Genomic DNA, 14,286 nt, shown 5'->3' on the forward strand with positions numbered 1-14,286 from the left:
AGACACAGAATCCGAAGCAGGCTCCAGGCTCCGAGCCGTCAGCACAGAGCCCAACGCGGGGCTCGAACCCACGAACCGTGAGATCATGACCTGAGCCGAATTCAGACGCTCAATCGACTGAGCCATCCAGGTGCCCTGCTTTTTGTTCCATTTTAAAGGACACTCTGCCTTCCCCACCTCTGACACCTCATTTTTATGGAATTCTCGAAGAGGCTTATGTCCAGGGCTTAATGGCTGGGTTTTCGAGATCCCTCACAGAGGCCCGGGGCTTCGGTGTCTGGGGATGCGTTGCATCTTTCCACTTTGGGATGCCTCACTCCCTTCCTTTCGGTTCTGTACGACAGAAATCGATACAAAGTGAGTCCTTCAAAGCGGCTTTGAATCCTCAGGCCCCTCCTACTCCTGGACGCCTTTCTATACTAGTTTTCTGAATGTTCCTGGACTCTCCAGTCATATGTCAGTGGAGCATTATTAAATTCCTGGGGACGACACAGCCTCTTTTTTTCATACAGCAGAGATCTGCCTCCAACCCCCGCCCAACCTGTGGTGAATGGGCCTTTCAGACACAAAGCCATGATTATACTGCCGGCCCAAATTATAGCCATTTTCCCCCAGAGGTTCTAAAGAAACACATTATTGGAACAGATAAGGGCAGTTGTCAGCCTGAGTTTCAGAAAACAAGTTAACTGTATTTAAAACTATCTGTATGTATATCTTTTTCTGTATCTATATCTACTTATATAGCTCTGTATATCATCCATCTATCTATCTCTGTGTTTCTATCCTTCTATCCAACCATCCATCTGATAAGCAATATAAGTATAAAATAAAGGGGTTTGACCACTTCCAATAAATGATTGTTTCCATTCACACACACACACACACACACACACACAAATCATGCCGCAGAGTCTTTTGAGATTTACTCATTCATCCATTCAATGACTGTTTACTGAGCTCCTACTGTTTCCTAGGCACCGTGCTAAGCCTGTTTTTACTTTTTCTTTTTGCAATAATTCTGCAAGGTAGGTAGTGTTATCTTCATGAGGCAATTTCGGTGATCACTACAGATAAAACGTGACTCTATTTGAGCCTAGATTTGTCGAATTCCAAAGCCTGTGCTCATCTCAACCTTCTAGGTTATCTCTCCCAAGATGCTCCATTTGTACAAAATAATCACAGTTTGAGGGGGAGATTGAGAAGTTTCTTTAGAGAAAAAGCGGTAAATGCTGTGTGCATGCAGAGAAGGAGAGATTAGCTCCATTTGGAGGAATTGTTGAAGAAGTTTCCACTGATTGAGAAAGAGGCATCTGGGGCGCCTGGGTGGTTCAGTCGGTTAAGCATCTGGACTCTTGATCTCGGCTCAGGTCATGGTCTCACGGTTCGTGAGTTCAGGCACCATACGGGGCTACATATGTTAAGTATGGAGCCTGCTTGGGATTCTCTCTCTGTCTCTTTCTCTCTCTCTCTCAGAATAAATAAACATAAAAAATTAAAAAAAGAAAGAGGCATCTGCACAGGGCTGCCTCTAAATATGCATTCTACGCAGAGGCACAGCTTATGCAAAGGCACTGGGGCAGGAAAGGACGATGTTTCCCAGGGGCTGAGAAATTCCCTGTGGCTGGAGTTCTGATGCTACAAGAAAGAATGATGAGGAGTGAGGGTGCAGAGGCTGGCAAGGGGGAGGTCCCCAGGGCCATGGAAGGAGCGTGGACCTCTCCTCGGACAAGTGGAAGGGACGTGGTCAGATTTGTGGTGCAGAAAGTTTTCTCTGGCTGCAGAGTGGAGACTAAAGAGGGGAGGGGAGGAGCAGGGATACTGGTGAGGAGACTTGCACTAACCACAGCCACAGATGATGGGGGCTGGAGCTAGGAGCTGGTTGTGTGCATAAGGAGACTCGAGTGGTGCTCAAGAGACAGAATCAAGAGGATGTAATGATGGTAGAGTGACCACCAGGAGGTCACCAAACGTTATTCCCAAGTTTGAACGACTGAGCGGCAAAGTGCCATTTCCTGAGATGAAGAAGCCCGGGAGATGCTGGGAAGGGGAGAGGGGATGTGGATGCTGAGCCTCAGGAACGTTAAGGATGTTCAGACCGTAAAGTGTGGTGGTTACAAGCATAGGCTCCAGACTCAGGTCTTGCCAAGGTCACTATCTGCTGTAGAACTGATCAAACTGCAGAATCACTCAGACCCTCAGTGTCCTCTCCTATAAAATAGTACTTCTGATACCCACACGACATGCTTTCATGAGGATTAAATGAAATAATGTAGGTACAGAACTTAGGAAAGTACCCAATGTATATCACGTGCTCAGTAAGTTAAAGCAAAAAGTCATAGCATCTTTACAAAAATTGACAAATGCCCTGGAGGGTTTACTGTTCTAACTGACTCAGGATAAAATTCAAAATACATTTCCTTCCTACATTTTTAATGAAATCGTTCTCGAACATTATAAGCCCTCTCTCCACTTTAATAAATACACAACTGATAGATGAATGGATAAAGAAGATGCTGTATGCATATACAATAGAATAGCACTCAGCCATAAAAAGAATGAAATCTCGCCCTTTGCAACAACACGGATGGAGCCAGAGAGTATAATGCGAAATGAAATTAAGTCAAAGAAAGACAAATACCATACGATTTCACTCATATATGGAATTTAAGAATCAAAACAAACAAAGGAAAAAAAAACCAGAAAGGGAGAGAGAGAGGGAGAGAGAAACCAAGAAACAGACTCTTAACTCTAGAGAACAAACAGATGATTCCCAGAGGGGAAGTCGGGGGGCGGGGGATGGGATACATAGGTGATGGGGATTAAGAGTACACTTATCTTGGGGCGCCTGGGTGGCGCAGTCGGTTAAGCGTCCGACTTCAGCCAGGTCACGATCTCGCGGTCCGTGAGTTCGAGCCCCGCGTCGGGCTCTGGGCTGATGGCTCGGAGCCTGGAGCCTGTTTCCGATTCTGTGTCTCCCTCTCTCTCTGCCCCTCCCCCGTTCATGCTCTGTCTCTCTCTCTGTCCCAAAAATAAATAAAAAACGTTGAAAAAAAAAAAAAAAACCCAAGAGTACACTTATCTTCTTTTTTAGCATTTATTTATTTTTGAGAGAGAGAGACAGACAGACAGAGTGTGAAGGGGAGAGGGACAGAGAGAGAAACGGAGACACAGACTCCGAAGCAGGCTCCAGTCTCTGAGCTGTGAGCACAGAGCCCGTTGCGGGGCTCGAACTCACAAACCGTGAGATCATGACCTGAGCTGAAGTTGGACGCCCAACCGACCGAGCCACCCAGGTGCCCCAAGAGTACACTTATCTTGATGAACACAGAATAATATATGGAATTGTTGAATTACTATATTGTATGCCTGCAACTAATATAACACTGTTAACTACACTGGAATTAAAAATAAAAATAAATAAATATATATATGTATATATATTTATAAAACTGCTAAATTTTAATTTTCAAAAAGGTAAAAACATGACTCACAAAAATAAGAAATGAACACGTCAGAAATATTATTCAACCATTAATTAACGAATTAAGATTTGTTCAATAGAGTTTGAGGAACAGGGATCTTTATAATCAATCCTAGGAATTTGGAAGTAAATATGCTAACTGATATCCTACAGCAATAAATTCTTTTTTTTTTTTTTTTTTTTTACTGGACAAAAATCAATTGCACCTTGACCACATAAAATCCATTTACATTGCTATCAGTTAACCTCTTCAGAGTGGTAAAAACCTACTCGATAAATCAGTCAAAGGCACACAGTCTTATATAACCAGATAATCCCCACAGAGTCTGCTGGACAATACCCAGAACTTATTTCCAGGTTCTAGATCCTTTTTCTTGATAGCAGCTAGTGACTCTTTGTTGGAAGATTATTATCAATATCCTAGTATAATCTTGGAATCACTAGAAGGTGAGCTCTGTAAGAGGAAGCCTCTTTTCCTTTCTTATTTAGTGTTGTATGTCTTGTGTCTATTCTGCCCAACATGCAGGGAATGTTCAATACATTTTTAGTAAATCAATAATCACTACCGTCTATTGTTTATTCCACACCAGGAACTTTGCAACATGCTTCGTACAAATCTTTTTCTCATTTAATCCTCCCGGTTATCATCTGGTAATGTATACCCATGCACGTGTACACAGTCATGCCCACATACCCATGCCAAACACATATACCCATGCCTGCACACGCTCACGCACACGCACACACACACGCACCCCATACCCACTGCTCCATCAAATTATTCTCCACTTCCCTGTGAAGTTCCCAGCAAACCATCCCCTTGCCTGATATGAGTCACCATATCCTCTACCCTTCACGCTGGAAATGTCTCCACCTGATCCATTGCTGTTTAATGCTTTAGATCCTTTTTTTTTTCATTATGTTTCTTTATCTTTGAGAGGCAGAGAAAGAGCACGAGCGGGAGAGGGGCAGAGTGAGAGGGAGACACAGAATCCGAAGCAGGCTCCGGGCTGAGCTGTCAGCCCAGAGCCCGACGCAGGGCTCGAACTCACGGACCGCGAGATCGTGGCCTGAGCTGAAGTCCGACGCTCAACCGACTGAGCCACCCAGGCGCCCCTAGATCCTTTTTCAATATTTGCTCTCAGTGAAACCTTTCCCACCTGTCTCGTGCATTCCCACGGCGGCTCTTCCGGGCACTGAGGAAGCAAGACTGTCTCACCTGTCCCTCTCAGAGCCACCTGAGATCCGGGGAGACTCTACTTACTAAAGCACAGAGAGAAGATGCTTTTGCTCAATCCTTGTTGATTTCAGCGGTCTGGGGTTGCATCTTCTAGGGTGTCCTCAGCTGCTGGTCGAAGAGGGGGCCGTCACAGCCTCTCCCCTCCCCCTGGCCATCCGGAAGCTCAACCCTTGCCTGATGGAGCTGTGCCGCTTTTTCCAGCAATGCCTCTGCATGAGCCAGAAGAGAGACCCCAGGATGGAGGCCATGAGGTAACCTGGGCCAGTTGCCACCTTCCAGAGTCAGTATTTAGAGGCTGCTTATGCCGTGTGGATGCTCTGCCGGCCACCAGGTGACCCGGCAGAGAGAGGTGACAGGGGTACGTTAAGGAATCGACTCTCCAGTGAGTCTCCTACTAGACCATCACTTCCTTGCGAGCCAGCATGGAACCTCATTCATTTCTGGGTCCCCAGGACCACGAGTGCAGCCGAGTTGAGTCGAGTCGAGCTGAGCCGAGCTCCGTCACACCTGGTGCAATGATCTCACAGGACTTCGTGGGGTCCTGGAGTCCCCGGGGGCCTCAGCCTGGTGAGATCTGCCAGAAGAGAATAGTCAGAGGGTATGCCCATCTACATTCCAGATCTTTCTAAATCCCTGACACTCATTTGCTGGCCAAACGTGAAGACTGTAAAAAGAAATTTAGAAGGCAGACACGGTTTCATATTAGAAGTTCTGGGCGCGGGCAGTTTCCCGCCCTTGAGAGTGCAGACGTTCTACCCTTTCTTCTGGAGTTTCTTATTGGTTGTAAATCCAGAACCAAACAAACGTGGCTGAATACTTCTGCTCCGGTGGCCCGGGGCCAATCTCTCCGGTCTTTAATGTCACTTTCAGAGTCCGCTCATGACCCTTCAGCTTTTTAAATCTCCATCACCCACTGGCTCTGAACCCCGTGCAGGTTGGTTTGCAGCCTCTTTTCATTGTGTCCTTGTCTTGAATCCCTCAATCAGTGTGGATGTTTCCTCCACCCAGAGAGGGAGGTGAGCAAGGTCCATAGACCCGAGGGTGTTAGCAAGCAACATGGAGGCATTGCAGCCATGCTTTCTTACAGGATCAGACCACGGCTAGAACTATTTTCTACCAGCTTTTCAAATCAACAACACGAGTTGAGTCTCTAGTAATTATCTCTTAGGCTGATCCACAGGAATTGAGAGATGAATCAGAAACAGACCCAGAGGGGCACTGGGCGGCTCAGTTGGTTAAGCGTCCGACTTTGGCTCAGGTCATGGTCTTGTGGTTCATGAGTTTGAGTCCCATATCAAACCCCACATCAGGCTCCATGCTGACAGCTTGGAGCCTGCTTGGGACTCTCTCTCTCCCTCTCCCTCTCTCTCAAAATAAATAAACAAGAAAAAGAAATAGACCCAGAAACTGAGGGGCTCATAGATGAGAGAAAGCAATGGTCATAAACACAAATCAAAATATAACATAGTAGGGATGCCTGGTTGGCTGAGTCAGTCAAGCATCCGACTTTGGCTCAGGTCATGATCTCACAGTCGGTGAGTTCGAGCCCCACGTCGGGCTCTGTGCTGACAGCTCAGAGCCTGGAACCTGCTTCAGATTCTGGGTCTCCCTCTCTCTCTGTTCCTCCCCCACTCGCACTCTGTCTCTCTCACTCTCTCTCAAAAAATAAAAACAAACATTTAAAAATATATATATAACACAGTAAGGGACAGAACCAAGTTACACATGAGGCAGAACCTATTCATCGTATCCCCTTGGAGAAAAATCACATTAAAAAACTATCTATATAGCAAACACTGGGTGCAAGGATAAATGAGGAAGGCAGAAGTTTCCAGAGAGGAGTTTTAAGTCAAAACTTAGAGAAATGAAGCATCTATGAACCTGAGCTTATCCTTTCCTTTCCCTGTATTTTAACTTAATAGTAAATTGTTCTGTAATCTCCTCCTAAACCCTGAGTACAGGCTACTAATGACAGAGTGGGAGGCTGGCTTTACTCCGTGTGTTTGTTGACTCCCACAGCCCCTGTGATCAAAAAATCATGCTCGAGTGGGGAAGTCGGCCATGCAAAGAGAAATTGCAAAACTATGAGAAGCGCCATAGCAGATCCCCAGTATGCGCTGTGGGCCCCAGGGTAACTAAGGACTAGAGCTGGATGGAGGGATCAACAGAAGCTTCTGGGGCAGGAAATGGGAGGGGACGCTCCAGGCAAAGAGCAGGTGCAAAGATAGCACGCGGCAGCCTGGAACATTGTAGGTCCACCGAGATATGCAATGTGGCCGCAGCAAGGGTGACCGGCCACTGTCCCCGGCATAGGTCCCTTTCCAGAAGGACTTTGCTCTCTCAGGCTCCTGGTAAGCTCTTGCAAACAAGTTTTCACTCTTCCCATAGCTTCAGCTACTGCTCTGAGCTGTGCATTTCTTCCTTCATTCACAACACACTGAACCCCATCCCCAGGGTAGTTTGATGTTCTCTCTGTTCTGGAAGCTTTCTTTTTTATGTTTGTTTATTTTTGAGAGGTGGGGGGAGGGGCAGAGAGAGAGAGGGAGACCCAGAATCTGAAGCAGGCTCCAGGTTCTGAGCTGTCAGCACAGAGCCGGACGCGGGGCTCGAACTCACGGAGCACGAGCTCATGACCTGAGCCGAAGTCAGACGCTTAACCAACTGAGCCACCCAGGCGCCCCTGTTTTGGAAGCTTTCTAAGCAACTTGCGGCTGTTAGAAGAAAATCTGGCCACACCTGCACACTGTCAAGCTAACTGGGGGTAGGGGGGTGGGGAGGGATTAGGGCCACAGAGCCAGGCCCTCAAAGCTAGTAGGTAGCTTCGTGTGCCGTATGGAGGGGCAGGGTTAAATCCAAACAGACCTGGGTTTAAATTTAGGCATAAACATAATTTTAATAAATACATATTTCTTTAATTTTCAATGATATAACCATTCCTCTACTATAGCTTTTTTTTTTTTTTTGCTATTATACGTAGTGATAATTTATAATTTTGTATATAAAGCTTTTTCTCAACTGGCAATTTCTTGGAGTAAGTTGTTAAAATAGTTGAATCTATTCACATTTAGCAAACTTATACAGCACATGGTGCCGGGCACTATTCCAAAAACTTCGCAAGTATTGATTCATTTAATCCTCATAATCCAGTAAAATAGATACTATCAGAATTATTCTCATCTTAGAAAGGAAGAAACTGAGCCATGTTAATTTAAGTCACCTCAGTTTACACAGTTGGTAAGTGGAGAAGCCAGGATTTAAATCCAGATATTTGGACCCCAAAGTCAGTATTTTTAAAGGGACCTTACATTCAAAAGAATTAATATTCTTAAAGCTTTTGGTACCTATTGCCAAACTGCTTTCCAACCCAGAATGGCGTCCAATTTCACCAGCACTGATGCGATCATTTAAATTTTTTAATTTATGCATCAGAAATGGTATCTGATTGTTTTAAAACTGTTGTTTGATTACTAATAAGTTTGAAGGCGTTTGGAGGGTTTTCCCACTTCTATGCGTTACGAGTTCTTACTCTTTCGTTTTTCACTCTTGTTTCTCTTTCTCTAGACTCATCATGATGTTTTAATCTTCTTATCTCTTGACATTCGGTGGTTTGCGTGAGCTTTTTACATAATAAATTCAATATATGGTTAAAAAAAATTTTAGGCGCTGCCACTTAGAAGCTATGGAGGCTAGTCATTTAGCCTCTCTGAGCCTCAGTGCATCCTTCCGCAAAGTGGGGATAGCCCTGTTAGAATCGCGCTGTGCTCTGGTACCAAGCGGATCACCGGGGGACAAATCCAGCGCTGTCTCTTGAGAGCAGCGCGTCCTCAGGCAAATCAGTTCATCCCGTGCCCTAGTTCCCTCCCTGTCTCGGCGTCCTGTAAATTGAGGGTGACGGAGCCCGGGGAGTCTTTGCGGCCGGCTTTCCTCGAGCAGTTAGTTGTTCCCCAGAGTCTGCTGGACTCACAGAATGGTGCCGATGGGAGGGAAAGTAGAAGCTGGTCGGCCGCACCCCCTTAAGCATCCCACGAGGAGCTGCTCGGGCAGCAAAGACCCGGGGTCCCAGGGTGAGCCGGCGGCACGGAGAGCTCTTCTCCCCAGGCATGTGCCCAGCGCTCTTTCCCCGAAGCCCTGAGAAGAGATCCCTGCAGGCCCGGCCCAGGGAGGGATATTACTTCGCAAGGACTCGCTGCCTGGTTAACAGGAACAGCCCTGCGCTCTTGCCCCAACTCGCCCCCCAAATACATAAACGAACACCATCGTTTGCTGAGCACCTGTTTGCTCAGGAACTGGGCAAGTGTTACCTCGCTTAATCCTCGAGGTAACCGGTGAGCGTGGGCGCTATGGTTTCCTCTCGTGTGTAGATGGAAACACGGAGGCCCACGGAATTGAATACTCAGCCTGAAGCCACACGTCCTAGTAAGGGAACATGCCAGGACTAAAAACACAGCCTCTTCACTCCGAAGTCTAAGCTTTTTCCGCCGCTCAGGCTCATCCTCTGCCCACCCCCCTGCCCCACACACACACCCTGTAAAGATAGAGAGGGCCTCCTTGCTGTGAATAATTGGCCCCTATGACTTTTTTTTAATTTATTTTTTGAGGGGGGTGGGAAGGGAGCGGGGGGAGCAGAGAGAGAGAGAGAGAGAGAGAGAGAGTCCCAAGCAAGTTCCACACTCAGTGCAGAGCCCAAAGTGGGGCTCAATCTTACAACCGGGAGATCAGGACCTGAGCCGAAATCAAGAGTCGGATGCTCAACTACTGAGCCACCCAGGCGTCCGTGACTTTGTAAATTATGCTTGTCTTCCGTTAGCCACAAGGGATGACGTTTGCTTTCCACTCTGATTGGAATCTTTAGGTACTGTCTTGAATACTATTCCTGGTTTCTGAAGAATGCAACATACATCTGTCAGAGGGTGAAAAGGGTGCCGCACTCACACAGTAAGTAGACGCTTGACCTTGGCGCTTGGCAATAAATGCCTTCTCTCAAGGAGCTCTAGAATTCAGTGATTGTCCTGTCTTCGTTAGGGACCAAAAAGAGCAGGTGCAGCTCAGGCGGTCGTCGTTAATTCTAGACAGAAAGACTGGAGGATATTTCTGATTCCTGCTCACCTAACTGTTGGATGTTTGCAATTAGGTATAGGGGAAGAAAAAACAAAGCGGGAGTCAGCCCAGCCAAGCACTCTGGCTTTCTGTGTGATCTCGGGCAAGTTTCCCATCCTCCCTGACTCCCATATAAGCTACAAACACAAATGGACAAAGAAAGATCAAACAAAAGAGACCCCATGTGAACGCTCAAATTCCTGACCAAAGCAAAATGAGTAGGAAGAATCCGAGAATAAGAAGGCAGCATGAGGTGCTACGAGTAGGGTGTATGACACCCCTCTCCTGGTCTTAGATGGTAGCAAAGCCCCCGTTTACTCCCGGAGAGGCCCGACGCGAGCTTTTTTTCCCCTCCCACCCCTGCAGACAAAAGTGGCTGATCTGGCACCTCTGGTCCCCCCAGGTGACAGTTTAGCCATCTACCTGGACTATCAAGTCGAAGGACTCTGGCCTCCTAAAAGTCGTGGAACCACATGGGACTTGCATTGCCTTTATTCTGCAGCACAAGAGCCAAGATCTGGGGTGGAGGTGGGGTGGGGTGGGGGTGGGGGGTTCAGTAGTCCAAATCCCTTCACCCGGGGGTGGGCAGGGGGAGCAGGAAATCTTGGTCGCTACTTATAGTCGAATAGCTTTTCTTACGCTCTTGCCGCATGAAAATCTCCACACGAACAACATATTCCATCTAGGGAACAACATGTTAATGAGTTTAGAGTAGCTTTTTGCAAACTGGGGACACGAGGTAGATACAGCTGGGTAACCCGAAGCCATCACCGGGCGGAGAGTGGAGACTGGAGAGCTGTCCCCTTCTCGACTTCGCTGCCAACCGGCAGGGCGTCTGGCCCACGTCCTTCCTCTCTGACACAGACTCCTGAGTCCCCGCCCACTGCCCTGTCACACCCTTCCCCCCCCCCCTGCCACGTCCCCCAGGAGCCTGGGCCATCGCTGTGGGACCAGAGTTTATGCCTCTGTAGCGTTTCCTTCTTTCTCAGTACCTTGAATTCCCTCTTCTTCTTCTCTTCCAGCCTTAAAACAAAAATGCCTCCAGAATATCTGCCGGTCCGTGTGAGGCCTTGAAAAGACGATGGGACCTAACGATAAACTGGACGACATCCCTTCACCCTGGCCCCTGGCCCAAGTTGGCTGGATGTGAAAAATTCACCAGGCTCCAGCTAGATCATCAATTAAGAGGTTCTCTGGGGAAGTAGCAATTCTTTCTCTCCTGTGAACCCTGCGAAGGGGGAAGGCCAAGTGTGAGAGCTGCCCTGAAACCTAAATCCACGGTCAAGAATCCCCTGTGATGCTTACGGAGATCCTGAGATGGGAGAAATGGGTTGAGGGGTATCACAGCAGCCGGAACAAATGAGTCCAGGCACTGAGACTCTGACACAGTACCCAGAGTGACTTACACTTGGGATTTTAGGAAGACAACTCGATAAATAAGGAAAGGGGAGCCCATACCCTGGAGAGAGTCACATAGGATTTCTCTACACCACGAAACCACGCTTGGGTATATACAAGTACTCAGACTTGCTGACCATGGGATCCCGATAATTCTCCATGCCCCTAAAGAGCAGGTGATGAGAACCGTCCCCCGGAGGAAGTGTGGCTTTTCTGTGGTTGATATCTTGTGTCGATTTCTCGTCTGTGGGTCCCGCTGTATTTGGGGGTCTCGGGTTCTGTGACTCACTAATACGACTCCCGGAGCTAGAACAGGTTTTATGCTCACATTTCCTTCTTATTACAGCGAAAGCCTAGAGATTAAAGTCAGCAAAGGTAAAAGGTGCAGGGGACAGGGCCCGGGCGAGCCCAGACATCAGCTTCCCGTTGCCCTCCCCGCTGAAGTTGCATGGGCGGCACTTAATCCTTCCAGCAATGCCATGCGACAACACGTATGGAGTATCATCAACCAGAAAAGCTCACCCGAGCCATGGAGTCCAGGGCTTTAATTGGGGGTCAGCCTAGAGGCATGAAGTTACTCTGTCTTCAGGCTCTCCACAGGTCAAGCCGACACGCCGTGACCCGAGGCCCCTGCTGTAAGTTGTATTGTTAGCTGGGAGCATCCGGCATGACCCAAAGCTCCAGGTCTACGGACACTCTTGTCAGGCGAGGGTTCGGAGGTTAACCCCCAGGAGCTGCTCAGGGCTGGACTTTTCTTTGGAAGATGCAGGGTTCAATGCCGTAGCCCTGCTGAGTCAACGCTTTCCCAGGCACCCACGGGCTAAGGTGTCCCTGTATCGGTTCGAGTCCCTTTTAATTTCTCCCCAGGCCGCAGTAGCTGCAAACACCCCTGTGAATGCCAAGTCCCCATGCAGAGCATCACTGAGCAGACTTGCTCTTTCCAATGGCCCGTGTGGACCCCGTGCTCCCTCACTGCTGTGCCCGGAGCCCCAGTCTTTCATGTTAACATGCGGCCTGGGCATTGGTGTCCCACCCTCTCTGACCCATGCCGGCCCTTTGGTGAGAAAAGTCACTCCATTCACAGTCCAAGTAGAAACGATTTCCCCCCCATCGGTAGACACTTGAGTGCCCTTGCCCCGACTACCTGTGGACAACAAGGCTCTCAGACAGGTAGAACTTGAACTTCGGGAAGAGACTTCCCTCCTCTCATCACGCGCAGAAAAGATTTAGTTTTAACCTCTGGAACACTAGGGAGGCCCTCAAAGTTATGCAAATGCTAAGCTCATGAACTACACCTGCCATCACGACTCTGGGGGCCTGCAAAGGGCCCTCTCATTTGCAAAGCTGAGGAGGACATGGGAAATCTCCTAGGGCAAAGGGACCATACCTGGATAGGAACCAAAAAATGAGCACGATTCATCAGGTGGGGGTTGACCTGACCAGACCTTCTCGAATGGATAAAGTTGATATTATTAATCAAGGATCTGTGGCCAAGAAAGGCTCCCAGAGTTTCCCCCAAAGAATAATTTATCATCAGGGAAGGTGGGACTAAAGACTTGGTCCCAACACCCTGGCTATTTGTCTGTGGGGGAAACCGGAGGGTGCCCAGCCATCCCACATCTTGGGGATTATGACTGAGCATGACTATCGTTTAAAGTTTGTTTAGGGGCGCCTGGGTGGCTCAGTCGGTTGAGCGTCCGACTTCGGCTCAGGTCATGAGCTCACGGTTCGTGAGTTCGAGCCCCACGTCGGTCTCTGTGCTGACAGCTTGGATCCTGGAGCCTGCTTCGGATTCTGTGTCTCACTCTCTCTCTGCCCCGCCCCTGCTCACACTCTGTCTCTCCCTGTCTCAAAAATAAATAAAACATTAAAAAAACATTTAAAGTTTATTTATTTATTTTGAGAAGGAGAGAGAGCACGCAAGCAGGGGTAAGGCAGAGAAAGAGAGAGAGACAGAGAGAGAATCCCAAGCAGGCTCCGCACTAACAGCAGGGCTCGAACTCACGAACCGTGAGATCACAATCTGAGCCAAAATCAAGAGTCGGCCACTTAACGGACTGAGCCCCCCAGATGCCCCACGAGCATGACTAACTTAGAAAAGCCCACATGTGGAGGACCTCTAAGGCCCGTGCAGGGATCTGAACTTGAAGTAAAGACAAAGGCTCAGAGGACCACACAGGACCAATTTTCTAGAGTCACCCCATCTGCCACAACAGCGGCAATGACAGGAGGAAAACAGGACCTAGGAGCAACTGAACAGAGCTGAGTCCAGAGTCCACGGTCTCCTAGAGGTTAAGGGGAGGTTTGACCCTCCCCCGAGCTGAATAAGTCCTGATTTGGGGGATGCTTAGGGCAACGAGGAGGCCTTGGGGGTGCTGCCACACTAGAGTTCTTAATAATTTGTGCCTATGTGGCCACCAGGGGTTCACCGATGAGGTAAAAAAGATGGGGCCGTGACTGTCTGCCCGCTGATGAAGGAGTTACAGGTGTAACATCCGTTACACGTATAACATCACTAAACAGGATTCTTCCCAGAGGCAAAGGCACAGGTGCATTTCTGTCTCATTCACACACATGAATATAAGCTAAACTCATAATCATGAATACAAGCTAAATAGGCGGGAGACAGGGAAGGGGGAAGGGAGAAGGAGGGGGAGGGAAGGGAGAAATTTCGGCACTGAGCCATGCTGCCTGTTGACTTAAGAGTTTAGAGATGAGGCGTCTTCTGTGCTGGTGGGAAAGGATTGGGGCAGCTCCGTTCATCGTCAGTGCTCATGAGACACTGAACAATAACTAATGATCTATAAACAAATCTTTAAGGCACAAGAGGAACTAATTATCTGCAGAAGCCCTCTGGTGGGTTCCTCCAACGCTCAGCGACCCCAGATCAAATCGTCAGATGAGCCCAGCAGGGAGGGTCAGGGGAACGCCTCGGAGGGCTCTCAGCGGGCTAGCCTGCCCACCCAGAATGATCCCATCACCGTGAGCTCGGATAGACGCCCCCGCCTTGACATGGGCTGTCCAGTCTGGGAAGTGGAGTCCCTGCTGTTGTGACCATCCAGAGCATAGG

At 48.4% G+C, this 14,286-nt stretch overlaps 1 protein-coding gene across 1 annotated transcript in view; it reads left to right on the forward strand.

Annotated features, from left to right (window-relative positions):
* Positions 1-10,884, forward strand: part of HHLA1 (HERV-H LTR-associating 1) — a 34,346-nt gene extending 23,462 nt beyond the window's left edge. The window contains exons 14-16 of the mRNA XM_049632901.1: positions 4,816-4,972; positions 9,574-9,656; positions 10,841-10,884. Coding sequence (XP_049488858.1) covers positions 4,816-4,972; positions 9,574-9,656; positions 10,841-10,884 — 284 coding nt within the window. The remainder of the gene's footprint in view (positions 1-4,815; positions 4,973-9,573; positions 9,657-10,840) is intronic.
* Positions 10,885-14,286: the final 3,402 nt, after the last annotated feature.

This window comes from Panthera uncia, chromosome F2, assembly GCF_023721935.1.
Source record: "Panthera uncia isolate 11264 chromosome F2, Puncia_PCG_1.0, whole genome shotgun sequence".
In the NCBI taxonomy this organism is placed as follows: Eukaryota; Metazoa; Chordata; class Mammalia; order Carnivora; family Felidae; genus Panthera; species Panthera uncia.